At 35.8% G+C, this 19,162-nt stretch overlaps 2 protein-coding genes across 2 annotated transcripts; one reads left to right on the top strand and one right to left on the bottom strand.

Annotated features, from left to right (window-relative positions):
- The first annotated feature begins 1,316 nt into the window (after positions 1-1,316).
- LOC127521036 (acetyl-coenzyme A thioesterase) lies at positions 1,317-13,173 on the top strand. Its single transcript, XM_051909886.1, has 15 exons — positions 1,317-4,673; positions 5,851-5,920; positions 6,430-6,490; positions 6,582-6,683; positions 7,888-8,032; positions 8,960-9,119; positions 9,399-9,518; positions 9,733-9,883; positions 10,012-10,067; positions 10,159-10,222; positions 11,221-11,304; positions 11,393-11,526; positions 11,633-11,761; positions 11,858-11,984; positions 12,068-13,173. Exons 1-15 carry the CDS (start codon positions 4,487-4,489, stop codon positions 12,206-12,208), a joined length of 1,731 nt encoding a protein of 576 aa, XP_051765846.1. The 5' UTR covers positions 1,317-4,486; the 3' UTR covers positions 12,209-13,173.
- zcchc9 (zinc finger, CCHC domain containing 9) lies at positions 13,068-19,118 on the bottom strand. The gene is made up of 6 exons (XM_051909888.1): positions 18,965-19,118; positions 17,502-17,863; positions 15,257-15,407; positions 15,087-15,179; positions 14,211-14,279; positions 13,068-14,128 (listed from the first exon to the last, which is right to left on the bottom strand). Exons 2-6 carry the CDS (start codon positions 17,853-17,855, stop codon positions 14,016-14,018), a joined length of 780 nt encoding a protein of 259 aa, XP_051765848.1. The 5' UTR covers positions 17,856-17,863; positions 18,965-19,118; the 3' UTR covers positions 13,068-14,015.
- Between the last annotated feature and the right edge of the window lie 44 nt (positions 19,119-19,162).

Genomic DNA, 19,162 nt, shown 5'->3' with positions numbered 1-19,162 from the left:
AGATACAGATTTTTCAGTGGATTAACTTTGTAAAGGAATAGGGCAGTATAATATGTGCAAATGCAAGTTTAGTGAAGTTAGCCAAATGTTGACTATCTTAAATACAAGTTATTGAAATAAACTACTGTATAAATATGTTGATATCATAACGGAAACCAAACCGTCCACTGTTTGGGGTCCCCAAACACGTTATGTTTTGATTTTCTTTGAAGGGTTAATTCGCACTCTGGTTTGAAAACAAGTTGGTATGATTGTTGCTGTTTTGTGATTTAGTTTTTGTCTGTAAGAAAAAATAATTTGTGTAATGTTTATTCATTATTCCATTTGTTTTTTGGTCATATACCTACAATTTTAGACCAGTTCAGGCCCGTTCACACCAAAAACTAGCAATGACTATAACCATAAAATTTAAAAAGAACAATATCTATGAATGAACTATGTTTTAATAATTGTTTTAATTCTATGAGATTAGCTATGTCCATATCCCAGCTGCAATGATAACAACACAAAGGAACGATATGGTTGGAATCAGTAACTATATTAGTGTCCACTCCACACTTAAAGGAACACTCCACTTTTTTTGAAAATAGGCTCATTTTCCAACTCCCCTAGAGTTAAACAGTTGAGTTTTACCGTTTTCGAATCCATTCAGCCGATCTCCGGGTCTGGCGGTACCACTTTTAGCATAGCTTAGCATAGTTCATTGAATCTGATTAGACCGTTAGCATCTCGTTAAAAAATGACCAAAGAGTTTCAATATTTCCTATTTAAAACTTGACTCTTCTGTAGTTACATCATGTACTAAGACCGACGGAAAATGAAAAGTTGCGATTTTCTAGGCCGATATGGCTAGGAACTATACTCTCATTTCGGCGTAATAATCAAGGAACTTTGCTGCCGCACCATGGCTGCAGCAGGCGCAATGATATTACGCAGCGCCTGTGACCCCCTGCTTGCGCAGAGAGCGTGCCTTTTGTGAGAGATGCTGCGTAATATCATTGCGGCTGCTGCGGCCATGGTACGGCAGCAAAGTTCCTTGATCATTACGCCGGAATGACAGTATAGTTCCTAGACATATCGGCCTAGAAAATCGCAACTTTTAATTTTCCATCGGTCTTAGTACACAATGTAACTACAGAAAAGTCAAGTTTTAAATAGGAAAAATATCGAAACAATTTGGTCATTTTTGAGCGAGATGCTAACGGTCTAATCAGATTCAATGAACTATGCTAAGCTATGCTAAAAGCGGTACCGCCAGACCCGGAGATCGGCTGAATGGATTCGAAAACGGTAAAACTCAACTGTTTAACTCTAGGGGAGTTGGAAAATGAGCCTATTTTCAAAAAAAGTGGAGTGTTCCTTTAATATAGTTATCTGTTTATTGTAATCATGTGCTGCAGTTACAGTGACTCACCACTTTAAATCCTCAAGCTCTATAAAGCAGGATGGATTCTGGTTGGCAATGTTTTTATCGTTCTTTTTTTTTTTTCCCCCACTGTGATGTGGACTTCCCTATTTTCATAGAGTGATTATTAAACCTTTGTAGTTATTGTGTGAACAGGCCTTTTTTAGAATGATTTTTCCAGCTGATGAATGACATAACCTCTAAAAGCCAATCAGAACCCACCCTAATATAAAGAGTTTGAGTATTTAAAGCTCCACGCTGAAACAGCTGGAGTCTGTCTACACTGGACTTGACGAAGAGACTGTTGCAAATCCATTTGTCCTTCATGTCAGAAGTAGCGCAAGCAATTGGAGTACGTCAGAAATGAAACGGCATTAGTTTACTATCGGGGATTTGTCGTGTGATGCCCTGTTATATTTCTGAGGTACTTTAAGCACTTGCGCTGCTGACACCAGTATTAATTTCATTGACGAATATTTTTCGCCATCATTTTCGTCAACAACTTTTTTCCAATGACGAAAGCGAGACTATAACTAAATAAAAAAACAGTTTTGAATGACAAAAACCTTTTGACATTTTCATCAATAAATAAAAACAAGATGAATATGTTAGGGAGGGAAGATTTGGGAAGAGATCCAGTCAGAAAGATTTGATGCGCACATTTGAATTGTAACGTGTTGATCTACCCAGCGGGACATAAACTGGCATACACTTGCTGCATGTCTCATAAAACATTCAAAAATGTAAACATCTGGGAGAAAGAGAAGAGCATATAGATAAATCTGAAAAAGCTTGACGACACAAAAGAGAGCTCAATTCAGTACAGTTGTCTGTGCGCACACACAAAGCCGCCTCTAGACACCGCCCAAGTACTGAATTGAGATCTCTTTTGCATCTTTTCAAACTTGAACAAATACACACAAAAATTATGTCAAAATGTCCATTCTGGCGAGTATTCACGTTAACCAACTCTGTTATGTCTTAAGTTAACGTAAACAGTTGTGAGAATATGGGATGTGTATTGGATCCTTGCATTCAGCCTTAAAGTGACAGCAGCCTAATAAACCTGCTGCTGTCTGTAATTAGTGTTAATCAAACAACAAAAGAAAAAGAAAAAAATCACTCAGTGTTCTTGATTGAATAACTTTAATAGCTTTAATAAGGATTCATCTATATTTAATTTATGCAAATAAATGTCTGCTTGAAAGAATGAAGAATGTTTTATGCAAGTTGTTATATGAAGACTGCATCATTAATTAAAAGTCCATGTTCTTGTTAATGAGAAGTAGTTTTAATTAATTTTAAGATAAATAAAGACATGTTATATGTCACAGCAGTTAAATCTGTCTATTGCATGTTCATACCTTATTATCATTCATATTAACGGGTTAATAGATGTTTTCTCCAGGAGTACAGTCAAGCCAAAAATGATTCAGACACTAAATATAATTTCTTATATTTTTTTTACTAGTAGGTGCAGGACACCATATATGTCATTTATGTAAGTGAGGATAGCAAAATAAAGTAAACTGTGACATATTGTACCAGTAAAATTGATAAAAATTTTGAACCAAAAATTATTCAGACACTTTGACCTGACCATGTTTTGCTTAAGTGTTATCTGACATAATTAAGATTATTTTTTTCTGACAGTTTAACTCTGAGATCTTGTCATTTTTTATTACCATTTTTTTTAAACTATAGTGAATAAACTGTATTAATGAATGAAATGTTCAAGGTGTCTGAATAAATTTTGGTTTGACTGTATATAATGAGTATGGACATTTTAGAGAAAAGCTTAATTGATGCATTACAATTTAACTAAACCCATTAGATTTTAGATTTAATCTACAGTAGATTTAGTCGACTAAAACTAGACTTAAACTAAAAAAATTCAGAAGACTAAAATACGACTAAAACTAAATGGCATTTTAGTCAAAAAACTATTGCTGCGTCCGAAATCAAATACTTCCCTACGATATTGTATGCGAAAATCAGTACACCAACAGTACGTCTGAATTCATAGTATTCGAAAAACAGTAGGCGGAAAGTCGCTGGACGACTTACTACTTCCGGCAAGATCCTGAAGTGTGCATTCGATGGACACTTTACTATCCCATGAGGCCATAGGTGAAGCGACGCAACTGATGCTGGTAGGTCACGTGATAATGACAACATGGCGGATGTAGTATGTCCAGATTACATTCATACTATGCAGAACATACATTTTTAATAGTCGCAAAGTAAGCTCAAATTCAAATGTAGTATCTACTCAGTACGCGAGTGCGGATGCACCGACTGACTAAAACTAAATCAAAATTTGCATGACAAAGGAAAATTTGATTTGCAATGGTCGCTTTGACATGTCCAGCGTAGACCGCTTCAAGCTGTTGCGTCGCAACTCTAACACAGTTTGTTCGCTCTTATCATTATAGTTATCCTCATGGTGTGAACGGGCTATAACTCTAAATAGTGGAGTCCATATCATTTTCAGAGTGATTTTTTTTATCTTATGAGTGATAAAACATTGACAGCCAGTAAAGGTCTCAACATGTGGACAAGAGAGCTGTCAGTCAATAAATGTGAAAAAGTAACTTAGATATTTTACTGTAAATTGAAAAAGTAATGTGTTACTTTACTAGTTACTTGAAAAAGTAATCTGATTACGTAACTCAAGTTACTTGTAATGCAATACCCCCAACATTGGTTATCATGCATTATATTTTTTGTTCTTGGTGTCTTTCTTGCTGTTTTGGTGCAACAGAACTCAGTTCTGCCATCGTACAGTATATTACATCAGTCCACACTCAGCAGCTTTATGGCTCTTAATAAAACACACACATGGTGATTACATCACAATCCATGTGTCATAAAAGGGACTGCAGCACAGGAGTGATTGTTGTGCAGAGACATGGTGTCCTGCAGCTTGTAGTAGCTCAGGTATTCAGCTCGGCCATTTGGTCCACATCACATGGTCTTAGTTGGCAAGAGTTGAGGTCACCTGGCGCCTGCCTTGATAAGAGCCCAGGAACAGACTGACCTCCTGTCATTTCAACACTCCACATCTTTGAACAAGGCTTCATGGATCAGAACTGGTCAAAAAGAGTGTTAGATACGGACGGATCCCATGAGAAAGGACAGAGGAATGGGTCTGGCCCGGTAGCAGTGCAGATGTGCCAGTCCATCCTGCCCTGCCATGCCAACCACCAGGGAGAACTGGGTGCAGGACAGCTGCTGAAGTGGATAGACACTATCGCTTGTCTGGCAGGTGAGTGGGACTGTGGGACTGTAGAGGAGTTCAGGGTTGGTAATCATGCAGAAGGTTGCTCGTTTGATTCCCTTAAACACATTTATTGAATGGTTACGCTCTTATATATCGTGACTTTTCATTTCGACATTAACATTTGTGAGATTTATTCCAAATTAACTATTTTGAAGTAAAAAAAAATCAGACCATTCCCATTTCAGAACTGGAATAGAAGATCATGTTGGTTGTGGTGTTTATTAATTTAATATTTTTTTATAATTCTGTTGATATTTAATATTTCAAGCATCTTCATAACCTGTAGACCAACTGAGTGGAATCATTCAGTCTGAATGTATAGTTTGTTGCTATTACGACATCAGTTAAAAATATAAGCCTTCATAGAATTATATAGTAAAATTCAGATTTATCTCTTTGACTGGAAATCTGTTTTTTTTTTTATCTTATTATTATTTGAGTATTATAATTATTATTTAACCATCTTAAATCATTTAAATATGTATTATTGTAAATGAATATTATTAAATATTAAAATAATTTATTATATAATTATAATATTTAAAATAATTATTTAATAATAATTAAATAAATATTAAAATAATCCATTAAATAAATTATTTATTTACTATTATTCAATTATTCTAAATTGTGAAATATTAAAATAAATTTAAATTAAATATTATTTACTATTTTAAGTTGTTATATATAACAACAAATTATCGGATTAAACATTACAGGAATCAATAGTGACGTTAATGATACCTTTCTCAGAATATAAAAATTATACAAGTTTACTCCACTGGCCCCTTTTTCCAAAACAACCTTGTGTGTTATCAAGCCATCAGAGTAGGTTGAGATAAGCTGTCACCTTTGGACTATGAACAAGGAAGGTAACTAGCATCCATACACCCTTCACCCTCAAATATTGCATGAATCCATTTGTGTCCACCATTGATGGAAGAAAAGGGGGCTTGAGGAAGACACACATTAATAATTTACACATGTCCTCTTCATCTCCTTCCTGTTTCTGCTCCAGTTCTGCACACATGAAATATAAATACCAGTGACATGCAAAGTTGAACAATGTAAAAACAACGTGTGTACCATCTTTGAGGGTTCATATAGGTAGTGGTCCGTGTTATAAATCTCTCTGTCTTTTTTCTTCATCTCTTCCTTTAAGCTGAAAGACATGCAGGAATGGCGTGTGTAACGGCTTCCATGGATGATATCCAGTTTGAAGAGACCGTAAGGTAATGTGTCCCTTACCTATCCTTGATAGTCATGAAACAACATCTATCAGATTTTAGAGATAGGTTTAAGGCCTCTTCACATCAAGAACGATAACTATAATCATAAATTTAACGATAACGATAACTATATTAGCATCCACACACCAACGCACGCTGCAGTTTTGTCGTCTGCCGCTTTAAATGCTCGTGCTTGTTAAAGCAGGATGGATTCTGATTGGCTGTCAGTGTTTTTATCGTCTATCAGCTGGAAAAAAATCGTTCTGAAAGTGATTCCAACGATATTGTTTATCTGTACCGTTATCGTTATAGTTGTAGTGTAGACTCTGCTATTCTTTTATATTTAGAATGATTTTTAGAACTATATCTTTATCGTTATCGTTATAGTTATCGTCCTTGATGTGAACGGGCCTTTTTAGGTCATGTTTAGAGTTAGCAAATTTTGTTCCAGGAGTATCTCATGTTATGTGGTACATTTATCTCTTATCATATCATATCTATCTATATTTCAGGGTTGGGCAGGTTATCAATATAAAAGCCAGAGTTAACAGGGCTTTCAACACGAGTATGGAGGTAAAACCAGACGAAACGCATTTACAGTATTAAATATTAACGGAATAACTATAATGCATCCCAGTGTCTGATCAGGCCACTGTTTTATCAGGTGGGCATCTATGTAACAGTACAGGAGGTGCTCAGCGGGGTCACGAAGAGGGTTTGCGTGGCCTTCTCCACATTCGTCGCCAAACCGACAGGAACACAAAAGGTGAAGAAACTGCTCTGCAAAGAATGCACCCTAGAATTTAAGGGAAATTACCCTATTAAGCACACTCAGATCTAAGTATTCCACCGATCAAAAGTTTGGGAAAATAATACTTTTATTCAGCAAGGAAAGGACACATTAAATTAATCAAAAGTGACAGCAAAGACAATTAATAATATAAAAAAAATATACATTTCAAATAAATGCTGTTCTTTTGAACTATATATTTATCAAAAAAAAAAAAAAAAATCCTGAAAAAAAGTAGCACTGTTTCCACTAAAATATTAAGCAGCACAACCATTTTTAACAGTGATAATAAGAAGAAATGTTTCTTGAGCATCAAATCAGCATATTAGAATAATTTCTGAAGGATCATGTGACACTGAAGACTGGAGTAATGATGCTGAAAATTCAGCTTTGATCACAGGAATAAATTACATTTTAAAATATATAAAATAGAAAATAGTTATTATTAATTGTAATAATATTTTACAACATTACTGTTTTACTGTATGTTTGATCAAATAAATTCTGCCACGGTGAGCAAAAAAAAAATAAAAAATCTGACCAATCCCATACTTTTGAATAATAGTACTGTATTTTTTGTTATAAACAAATTAAATTATGACATTTTTGGACATCTTTAAGCTTCACATTTGATTAAGTAAATACTTAATTAGCTTAACTAAAGTAAAACACTAATGATAAAAAAAAGGACAAACGTGGATTACAGTTGTAAAATTTGACATTTTTAGCATCGGTATGGATTACAAAGAATTAAATCATACGTGTGGTTTAAGAAGATTCTTAAATATTTTCATTTAATATGAATATTGACCGTTTTTGTAGCTGCAGACATTAAATTTAGTATATAGAATATTGCTTTAAAATACCAAGTAAAAATCTTAACGTTGCATTTGATTTATTACTTTTAGTTTGAAATTTTTCATCAAAACCCAGCTAATTTTGCCGCTGTATACTAGTAAAATAACATCTTTGTAGGAATTCTCAAATAGCTAAATATTAATGTGACATGTAGAGAGAACAGCGACACATGATCACAAATAATTCAAGACCGGAACATTTGATCGGCTCCAAAAAGAAAGTCATATTACATGTGCCTTGAAACAACGTTTTCTCTCAAGCTTTGACTTTTTGATATATGTAAAATATAATTATTCTTAAATATTCATTCATGATTCTTCAGGTGTCTCTGAGACCCTTGGATGTTCAGGGCTCCGTAGAGGAAATTCTGGAACATTCACTAGCTTCAGAGAGACGACGGCTCCGTCTCTACAATGAAGAGGCCTTCAGGAACCTCATGAAGGACTATTACAACCTTCAAGACAAGGGTTAGTGCTTTACTTGAAGGGATAGTTCACCCAAGAATGAAAATCATCCCATGATTTACTCACCCTCAAGCCATCCTAGGGATATATGACTTTCTTCTTTCAGACGAACACAATCGGTGTTATATTAAAAAATATCCTGGCTCTTCCCAGTGTTGTAACAGCATTGAATTGTGCCTGAGTTTTTGAAGCTCCAAAAAGCACATCCATCCATCATAAAAGTAATCTGTAGGATGTAGGCGTAGTGTAAGCTTAGGTGAGAACTGACGAACACGGAAGCGCAGAGGATAAAGCAAAACAAAACGCTGGTGTCATGACAAATCAGGTCCTCCCTCGAAATCAGGTCTCCCAAAACTGTCAGTTTTAAAGAAAAATGCCAAACCACATGAATGTCATACGTCCTACGTCATATGTCGGGTCAGAGGTCACCTGAACTGCCTGAACTCGACTCTCTCATGAATGTGCGTTGCCGGAAGCCAGTGATTATAGTTTATAAAGTTTTAAATAAATATGGATATTTTTCTTACAAAAACCCACTGCTTCACTTCAGAAGGCATTTATTAAGCCACTGGAGTCATATGGATTACTTTTACTCTCATGTAGCCTATGAGCTATTATGTCACACCATTAGGTTACTTCAGGGGGTTGTACTCTAATAACTTCACCATAAAACAAACTTCATAGGTTGTGTGGTAATAAATTATAAAAGAACAACCGGTGCAACATTTGATATTAAAATCACCTCCCAAACGCACTCAGTCTCCAGTGGAAGGAATCCCTCGACAGAGTCAGCCAGAGGACAGATACGAGACTCAACTAGATCCGCTACAACCAGAACTTGGCAATGGGATCAAAAGTTTCAGTCACGAGTCAGTGTGCACGTCCATCCAAAAAGTTGCTGCTGTTGATCAAAATCTGTTGGCATTTCAGGACTGTGCAGCAGGAAACCCAAGGCACCCGTGGTGTCGACCGAGCTCACACGGGTTGAGAGCATCGAGCTGGTCCTGCCGCCACACGCCAATCACCATGGAAACACGTTTGGAGGACAGATCATGGCCTGGATGGAGAATGTGGCTACAGTTGCAGCCAGGTATGCTTGCGCATTTATGCTAGGTGTTATCATAGTGCAACAGTGACAGGCGTTGGTTCCGGAAGCATTTTTTCACATCGATTTTATTTGAAAAATGTCTTGTATTATTTATTCTAACCCATGAACCAAACTCTGACATCATTCAAAATGCTTCATGGGAGTGGATTTTACCTTGCTGTGGTAAAGGCAACATCTCTCCTTGGGATTATGGGTAGTGTAGTTCTTTACTGGGACTAATGTATGTGTTTTTCATCTTGTATATGTGTTTTGTTTTTCTAGTCGTTTGTGTGGCTACTATCCTTCTCTCGGAGCTGTGGACATGTTCCGCTTCCGAGGTCCATCCAGTGTCGGCGACAGACTGGTGTTCAAAGCCATGGTCAATAATGCCTTTCAGACCAGGTGCAGTAGCTACATAAACCTGACTGCTATAGAAGGGCAATCCTGAACAAAATGACCTTCTTTTCATGCATTAAATTGTCAATACATAAATATTAATTAGTAACATAAAATTGTCTCAAAATACAAAATAAAAAATATGATTTAGCAATATTATATATTATATAATAAACTGAGGTATGTTTTGAATACATTGTTCTCCTATTCTGCGCATCAGTGTGGAGGTGGGTGTTCGGGTGGAGGCGTATAACTGTGAGGAGTGGAATGAGGGGACACCAAGACACATCAACAGCGCCTCCATGATTTATTACATCCCAGGACATGATGGTGAGCGACAGACTTTTCCTGACGTCACCTACACAACTCTTGTGAGTTATCTACACATTCAACAACATGATAGCACACTTAATATTAATATATATATATATATATATATATATATAATAGCTCTGACCCTCACTAAAGCCACATAAATCATATCATTTAATTTTTTCAGGATGGAGAAAGACGATTTCTTGGTGCTATTGTCAGGAAGAGAATTCGCATGGCCAGGTACCTTTTGTACATAATTTTATTTATTTATTTATTTATTTTTTGAAGCATACCAAATTGTTTAGGAAACGTACCAAATTTATTTTTCCAGAAAACACATTCTGTACTCAAGAGATGAGGGACCAATTTCCGTGCCTTGGGACAGAAGTAATCAGGTAGGTAGGTAGCTAACTAACTGACTAACTTGAATTCAGTGGTCACTTTTGTGTAAAAATGTCACTTTTGGAAATCTGATCAAATAAATACGTCAAGAAAAAGACTAAAAATCACGATTGATATAATTTCCAGTTAATTAGTCACATGAAATGAAGGGTCAAGTTTAGTGCATTGCATTGTGGGATACTGGTTTCCACACAATGGCTGCACCAAAAATCGCATACTTCCCTACAAATGAAAAGAGTAGTATATCCGAATTCACAGTACTTGTAAAACAGTAGGTGAAAAAACACCAGATGACTTACTTCTTCCTCAATTGTGCATCTGATGGATACTTTACTATCCCATGAGGCCACGAGAGAGGATTTGTGAATGTTAGTGAAGCGACGCAACAGACATTGGTAGGTCATGTGACAGTGGCAACATGATGGATGTAGTATGTCCAGATGATATTCATACTACATAGAGAACATACTTTTTTAGTGGTCCCAAAGTATTCACTTATTCAAAAGAAGTACCTACTCAGAGAGTATGCGATTTCGGACGCAGCCCATGTGTTCTAGTTCTTCACATTGTTGTATGTAAGAAAAGTAAGAAAAGCTCCTTTAACAGTGTACATACTGCACAACTACATAATGCTAATTCCAAACATACTCATTGTCCTTAAAGGGATAATTCACCCAAAAATGAAAATGATTTACTCACCCTCAAGCCATCCTAGGATAATATATGACTATGAATCCGTATGGATTACTTTTATGATGGGTGGATGTGCTTTTATGGGCTTTAAAATCTTGAGCCCCATTGACTACCATTATAAAGCTTGGAAGAGCCAGGATATAACTCTGATTGTGTTCGTCTGAAAGAAGATAGTCATATACACCTAGGATGGCTTGAGGGTGAGTAAATCGTGGGATTATTTTCATGTTTGGGTGAACTATCCCTTTAATCAGGACAAACCTTCTGTAACATCCCATAACATCTCTGCCCTCTGCAGGTGTATTTGGGGTATAACAACGTGGCAGCTCTCACAGTCTTAGCTGGAAAACGGGGCTGGGAGGCCAGTAACATCAACGATAAGGTCATCATTATGTTTCTTTTTTTTTGATGCACCTAAATATGCCTAGAAATTATATAAAGTGCTTAAATAACTTTGCGTGTTTTTGCAGGTAGCAGTTTACGTGCACGAGGAAGCAGATATGCTGTGTTTAAAAGTTGAGATGGAGGTTAAAACGATGGCTTTTCATGCTTTCTCGCTGCTCTCCGACCTGCGGTTACGGCCACAGTGGGACAAAAACTATCTGTAGGCTATCTGTATCCCTCTATCTTAAATTTATTGTGTTAAAAGTTTTGCAATCACATATAAAATTGTGTTTCTCATCATCTGCATGCTTCTGTTTTTCCTCCAGGAGCTGTGAAGAGGTGGAGAAAGCAGATGAGGAGGAAACCATTTATCACATTAAATGCGCCACAGTTAATGGAGGCAAAAGTCGGGATTTTGTGATCCTGTTGTCAAAAAGGCAACCCTGCAAAAATGGGTATGATTCCACTGCTAACATGACTTGATTCTTTTTTTTTTTTTTGGATGAACATATCTTTAATGTGAAGCTCAAACTGTATTTTTATCCTCACAGAGACCCTTATGTCATAGCGCTCCGCTCCGTCACCGTGGCAACAGTTCCACCTGAGGATAACTCCATTCGGAGCGAAGCTAAATGTGCAGGATTCCTCGTTCACGAAATGGGTTATTCAACCTGCAAGGTACCAACTATAACGTCTGAAACTCAATAAAAACAATTAAACACTTTCCTGCTGAATCTGAACATTTCTGGCTGCTCTTCTAGGTGTCATACTACAACCAGGTGACCTCTGGAGTGCTGCCCTATGTGGAGGGAAACTTAGCGGGCTGGTCCAAATCTATGGAAGAGACGGCAATGTCCTGCATTTCTTTTTTGGAGAGAGATGTGCTTACCACAGTGTTCTGATGTGCAACATTGTGATTATAGGATTTTTTTTACATTTAAGGTTACAATAAAGACTGCCACGATTAAATGATTAGTTCACCTCAAAATTAAAGTTTTGTCATTAATTACTCACACTCATGTCGTTCTAATTTCTGATTTTTTTTTTCATCTTAGGAATACAAATGAAGATTTTTTTTGATGAAATTTGAGTGCTTTCTTTCTCTCCATTGACAGCTACGCAACTACCAATATTTTAAGACCCAGAAAGGTAGTGAAGACTTCATAGAAGTAATCCATGTAACTCCAGTGGTTTAACCTCAATTTTATGAAGCGAGGTGAGTGCTTTCCACTTTACAAAATATTAATCTCAAAGGGCGTTCACGCAACATCTGCTCTCATGTCAACACAACACGTTTCATGGTGCTCTTGTGAATACGTTAGAGATTAATATTTTGAAAATGAAGTAAATTATACATTTAATTTTTATTGCACAAACAAAGCACTCACTTCGCTTCATAAAATTGAGGTTAAACCACTGGAGTCATGTGGATTATTATAACGATGTCTTTACTACCTTTCTGGGGCTTGAAAGTAGTAGTTGCGTAGCTGTCAGTGGAGGGACAGAAAGCTCTCAGATTTCATCAAAAAAAGATCTTCATTTGTGTTCTGAAGATAAATGAAAGTCTTATGGGTTTGAAATGACATGAGGGTGAGTAATTAATGACAGAATTTTATTTTTTGTTCATTTCATGTTCTTATTTATCAGCTGGGAAAAACCTTTCTGAAAGTGATTCCAATATTGTTTCCCTGTGTTATCGTTATAGCTTACACGTTTCTTGGGGGAATGCAAAAGTTTTGCTAGAAAATAAAAAGCATAAAATTGTTCTTATAAATTTAATATACCAACACAGAAAAAACACTTAATATCTCTCTTTTATAGAGAATATTTGTACAGAGGGTCTTGTAAATAAATGCTGTTTTTCATATTCAAATTCTCTCTATCTTTCTTGAACAATGAAAACACAGAGTCCATAATTATTCATAATAATTAAAGGAATAGTTCACCCAAAAATTAAAATCATCCCATAATTTAGTCACTCTCAAGTCATCCAAGGTGTGTATGACTTTCTTCTTTAAGCCGAACACAGTCAGAGGTACATTAAATAATATCCCGGCTCTTCCCGGCTTTGTAATGGCATTGAATCTAAATCTTTATGGATTTAAAACTTTATAAACTGTAATTTGTGCTTAGGTAAAAAAAAAGACATCTTTTGCAAAAACCACGTAACTCTCATGAATGTGTGTAAGGCTGTTGCCAGAAGCCAGTGATTTTAATGTTTTAAATGTGGATATTTTTCTTACAAAAAAAAAAAAAAACATTCAGAAAGCATTTATTAACCCACTGGAGTCGTATGGATTACTTTTATGATGGATAGATGCACTTTTCAGAGCTTCAAAAACTCGGGCACTATTCAATGCCATTACAAAGCTCAGAAGAGCCAGGATATTTTTTAATATAACTCCGATTGTGTTCGGCTGAAAGAAGAAAGTCATTTACACCTAGGATGGCTTGAGGGTGAGTAAATTATGGGATAAATGTCATTTTTGGGTCAATTATTCCTTTAAATTAGGCATATATGTGATGTCCACAAGTCTCAGGCCATTTCATCACAAATCTTTAACAGCAGTAAATAGTCTCAGAACAGGAAGAGTCACTTTTGTGTTTAAAACATCCATGGCAGACAGCGAATCTTTGGCGAAGACCCCGCGACTGCAGAAATGATTGGTTAAATGGTCCAATTCTGGATTTCCCTTCAACAGCTGTGGATCAGAACACCACCACCTTGTCTTTTTTGGGTTGCACTTTCTTCACAGGCACATGTACTTCCTCGTGGTCAGCGCTAATTCTATTGGACAGCCGGCCAAGAGTGATGGAACTGGCTGCAAAAAAAATAAATTTGAGCTTAATGTATGTTTCCATTGATACAAATATTCCAGTGGATGTGGTCACATTGAGACTCACTTGAGCTCTGGTGTTCAGGACAATCCTTCTGAAAGTGTTCTACTGAGCCACAAACACGACAGCAACCGCCTACAGGAACAAAACACCACATGAACAAACACCAGTGTTAGCATTCATATGAATGCTGACATATGAAATAAGAAATAATCCAATCTTTTGAAATGGAGCAGATTATTGAAGCTTTAGTCCAAATATTAAAAGTTTGCATGTGTGGTTTTTTTTTTTTTTTTTTGGAGTATCATATTTGATATATCAGATTTTATGGCTCATATGAAATAGGAGAATATGGTGCTCAAAATCAAGGAGAAAATGAACAACTCAGTTTTATTCAAAGGTCTTTGAGCAAAAATATGCAATTTGGTGCAGATGTTATTTATGACCAAAAAGTAAGATGAAATTCTGATAGTTTGTAATGTCAAAGAGATCTTTATAACAGTATAGCAGACTACTTACATAAAATGCATATAAATATCAGTTTCCACCATATCTCCCAATAAGATGTCTTAGTAAAATTATATTTAAATGCTTAGTTTTATGATCAAACTCTGTAGTTTTTATTATGGGGAAAAACAATGTAATTACTATTGACAGATGAACACATAAACATTCATCAAAAGCCTGATATTTGATACTCAACATGATTTTTTTCTATAAAAAAAAAAAAAAAAAAAAAAAAATTTTCACATGACCTGAAGGTGGACTTTTTTTTTACAATTATACTAAAATGCATTTTACTTTGCTTAAAAAAAAAAAACTAGTGTAAACTATCAAAAGACAGAAGATTGTGTACAACAGGTTTTTTTTACAGCAAACTTTTAAGTGTGCATATCAAATGATACGTTAGGCTTTATAGAGTTAAACAGGTAAATCACTGACCTGCAGCATACAGTCCTTTTGGGTTGTCAGGACAGGCTTTGGACAAATGACCAGTCTGACCGCAGATAAAACACTTGGCGTATGGGTAGTTACCTAGAAAACAGCAACATTAATGTGATAAATCATTGCAGGTACATTTTAGGTGTCTAGACATCTCATTCAATTCATACCCATGGCAGGATCCACTTTAGCGCGACATCTCTGGATCTCATGTTCAGTGGAACCACAGCGATAACAAATACCGCGGCCCATCTCTTCATCGTTATCTGCTTCCGGGCAGTCGGCGAGCCCGTGACCAGGCTTCCTACAGTTGAAGCAAATCTAGATCGAAAAAGTGAGCATAATGTATGAAAGTTTGTTTCTGCCCCAGAATAAAAAGGTAATTACGACATTTTATCTTGCAAATCTGATTTTTTTTTTTTTTTCACTCTGAATTTTGAGTTTACATCAAGCACTTTTGACTTTTTTCCCTTAGATTTCTGAGTTTACATCTTGCAATTCTGACTTCTTTTTTCACAGAATTCTAAATTTATGCCTCGCAAATCTGTTTTTTTTGTTTGTTTCTGCCACAAAAAAGCCAAAATAAAAAGGCAACTTTTTTAAAGAAAAAAAAAAAAAAAAATCTGAATTGTGAAATTTCTTCTTTCAATTCTGAGTTTATATATCTATATGGTGGCCACAAATTAACAATTCATTCCCACAACTTACTAATTCGTCAGCATATTTTACTAATTTGTACCCTCGTTTTAAGTAAATCATGCTCACGACATAATTCATTCCCTTGTTTTACTAATTCATGGCCACGTTGTAATAATTAATTCCCTTGTTTTAGTTCAATCAAAATGAGGGAACGAATTAGTACAACGTGGCTGGCCACGATTTACTAAAATGGAGGGTAGGAATCTGCAAGTCATGGAGCAAAATTAACCCGCGGCCACGAATTAACCAAAACGAGGAAACGAATTAGTAAAACAAGAGAGCGAATTCTTAATTTGTGGCCACAAGATTTTTTATAATATAATATAATATAATATAATATACACACACACACGTACGTCCGTATGTCATGTGTGGGGCTCCTTAGACATAAACTCATAATCTGAATTGTGAGATAAAAAGGTCGCAATTACCATTTATTTTTTTTATTTTTTTATTTTTTTAATTCCTTGGTGGAAACTCCAAGTCAACTCCAGAATTATTGGCACCCTTGATAAATATAAGCAAAGGCAGCTGTGAAAATAAATCTGCATTGTTTATCCCTTTGATCTTTTATTAAAAAAAAAAAAAAAAAAAAAAAAAAAATATTCTAACCTCTCATTGAAGTAAAACAATTGAAAGTGGGGGAAAACTCACATTATGAAATAAATGTTTTTCTCCAATACATGTTGGCCACAATTATTGGCAAATTGCAGAGATAAGTTGAGTTTTGGGGTCAAAAAGTCTATATATTTAAAAAAAAAAAAAAAAAAAAAAAAAAAAAAAAAGGATCAAACAGCACCTACATCAGCACAAGTTGTTCAGGAGGGTTTCAGGAAAAATTCTCCTCACTCATCCAAAAACAAACTCCAGCATGTTCAGTTTTCAGACACAACTGGAACTTCAAACAGAATCGGCTCCTATGGTCAGATGAAACTTTAATAAGCAAACCCACCAGATGGGTTTGGCGCACACATGGATAAAAAGTACCCCATGCCCACGGTTAAATATACTGCTGGATCTTTAATGTTGTGGAACTATTTGTTTTGCTGGAGGTCCTGGACATCTTGTTCAGATACATGGTATCATGGATTCTATCAAATACTAACAGATAAAAATCAAAACCTGACTGCTTCTGCTAGAAATCCAATAATGGGCCGTGGTTGGATCTTCCATCAGGACAATGATCCCAAACAAACATCAAAACCAACACAAAAATGTGTCACTGAGCACAAAATGAAGCTTCTGCCATGGCCATCCCAGTCCCCTGACCTGAACCCTAAAGAAAATGAGTGGAGTGAACTGAAGAGAAGAAGCACCAACATGGAGCTGGGAATCTGAAGGATCTGGAGAGATTCTGCATGAAGAAATGGTCTCTGATCTCTTGTCAGGTGTTCTCCAAACTCATCAGGCATTATAGAAGACTTAGAGCGGTTATCTTGGGAAAAGGACGTTGCAATAATTGGGTGCAATAATTGTGACCAACGGGAACTAGAAAAAAACATTTTCTCCCATTTTCAATTGTTTTACTTAAATGAAAGGTTAGAATTTTGTGAATTTTTTGAATGAAAGATCAAAAGGATAAACAATTTAGATTTATTTTCAAAACCCCCTTTGATCATATTTAACAAGAGTGCCAATAATTCTGGAGTAGACTGTATGTGGTTATTTTATATAAAGATTCATCTACAATCATATTACATGCATTCAAATCCTCACCATATTATTCTTTTTAACGTTTTGCCTCTTTATCCGTCTGTTCTCTCGTCGTTGGTCTTTCTTCAGTGCCGTTGCCACTTCTTCTCTCAGGTCCCGGTCCGCAGGCCTCCTTTTCTGCAGCGTCTGACCGGTCTGCTTTAAATACTCCATAAATCCATTCACGTCGTCACTGTCATGCTCTCGTTTCTCCTTTTTCGGGTTGGGTTTCTTTACGCCTGCTCCCCGCTGGAAGTGTCGGTCACCGCGGCTTGTTACTGATACTCCAGCATTCCCATTCGCCTTCAGCTGCTTCCATGGTGTGGCATCTGCTGCTTTGTTTTTATGGACGTTGTTCGCTCGGGCCCACCTCGTCATTTTGAGTTCTGTTAGAATGAGAGAACAGGTTTATGATCACTAACCCTCACGTTGTGTTCTGGCCATTTTGACCCTGACAGGATTTTCTTTTTTTCCCCAAAATGCTAGCTAATGTTACTGAATTGGACTAAAACTTACTTGCTCACACAGAGTATAACAACTTCCCAAAGAAAATATCTGTGATTTTTTGGTTGTCATTTTTGAAAACATTCTTACCCTTGTGGTGTTCCTGGTCAAAAATAACTAGCCTAGAAAAAATTACTTAAAAATCTTGAGTCATATTGCAAAATGAATAAACTTGAGTGAACTTATTTGCTTAAAAACTGAGGTGCATAAGCTCAGATCAATGAGGCCTACATCAATTAGTTCAAAAAGGAAATACAAAACCTGTGTTAATTAAAAGAAAACAAGTTGACAAAAAAAAAAAAAAAAAAAAAAATTGAATCGAATGTTTGGTGATAATATAGCATAATGAGAGATTTACAAGGAATTTAAAAGGCCAGTCATTTTTGACCAGGAACACCAAACGAGGTAAAGGATTTTAAGCACACAAGGGCTAAAGAAGATGAAAACAAACATTTACTACTATTGTAACCATAGTTTCTGCCAAAATAAAACACTCACAGTCACACTCACTACACTAACAAAAGTTTTCAAAATGCACCTTGGTACTATAAAAATGCCTTGGCAATATCATTTTATTTACCATGAAAGTGCTTTGAAATTCCATAGTTAAAACGGTAAATATTCAGTCATAACAAAAATTATAATAAAATAAGGAGAATTAAATCTTAAAACCGAAACGAATCTATTATGATTTTACACTAACAATAACTGTAATTACTATAGTACTTTGTCAGAAACTATTATTACCATGGTTAAATTTTACATGTCGATATATAAGGGATATTTCAGATGCAGATGCCTCACAGAATAGCGTGAATATCATAACGAATAATCATAAACGAGGAAACTAGTTACAGTAAAATAACCCTGCATATTCCGGCAGATAAAGCATTATGAAACATTCATAGGTGGTGTAAATATATGTATATGTCTATCTCTTGTAACAAAATAATAAAACTAATAAATTAATTGTACACACTCACCGCAAAAGATGATTTTCAGATATCAGCTGTCAACAACAAAACACCGCTCACATGTATATTATCACTGTGTCCCACCAATAAAAGCATCCAGAATGAAACTACAACCTGAGCGTTATTGGTTCCGCCAGAGTGAACGGGCGGTTCATTGAATTAATTGTCAGTTAAGAGCCTCAGGTGGCCAAATAATTAGCAAATCCA

Source organism: Ctenopharyngodon idella, chromosome 10 (assembly GCF_019924925.1).
Source record: "Ctenopharyngodon idella isolate HZGC_01 chromosome 10, HZGC01, whole genome shotgun sequence".
In the NCBI taxonomy this organism is placed as follows: domain Eukaryota; kingdom Metazoa; phylum Chordata; class Actinopteri; order Cypriniformes; family Xenocyprididae; genus Ctenopharyngodon; species Ctenopharyngodon idella.
This window is presented reverse-complemented; position numbering and strand designations above follow the sequence as displayed.

Excerpts from the sequence above, each read along its gene's own strand:
- zcchc9 (XM_051909888.1), bottom strand. The coding sequence starts at position 17,855 with ATGACGAGGTGGGCCCGAGCGAACAACGTCCATAAAAACAAAGCAGCA. Across the intron at positions 15,408-17,501 it reads ACGTTAAAAAGAATAATATG|ATTTGCTTCAACTGTAGGAA; the intron begins GTGAGGATTTGA and ends TTTTCGATCTAG. Across the intron at positions 14,129-14,210 it reads TCCTGAACACCAGAGCTCAA|CCAGTTCCATCACTCTTGGC; the intron begins GTGAGTCTCAAT and ends TTTTTTTTGCAG.
- LOC127521036 (XM_051909886.1), top strand. The coding sequence starts at position 4,487 with ATGGATCAGAACTGGTCAAAAAGAGTGTTAGATACGGACGGATCCCAT. Across the intron at positions 6,684-7,887 it reads AACCGACAGGAACACAAAAG|GTGTCTCTGAGACCCTTGGA; the intron begins GTGAAGAAACTG and ends ATGATTCTTCAG. Across the intron at positions 8,033-8,959 it reads TTACAACCTTCAAGACAAGG|GACTGTGCAGCAGGAAACCC; the intron begins GTTAGTGCTTTA and ends TTGGCATTTCAG.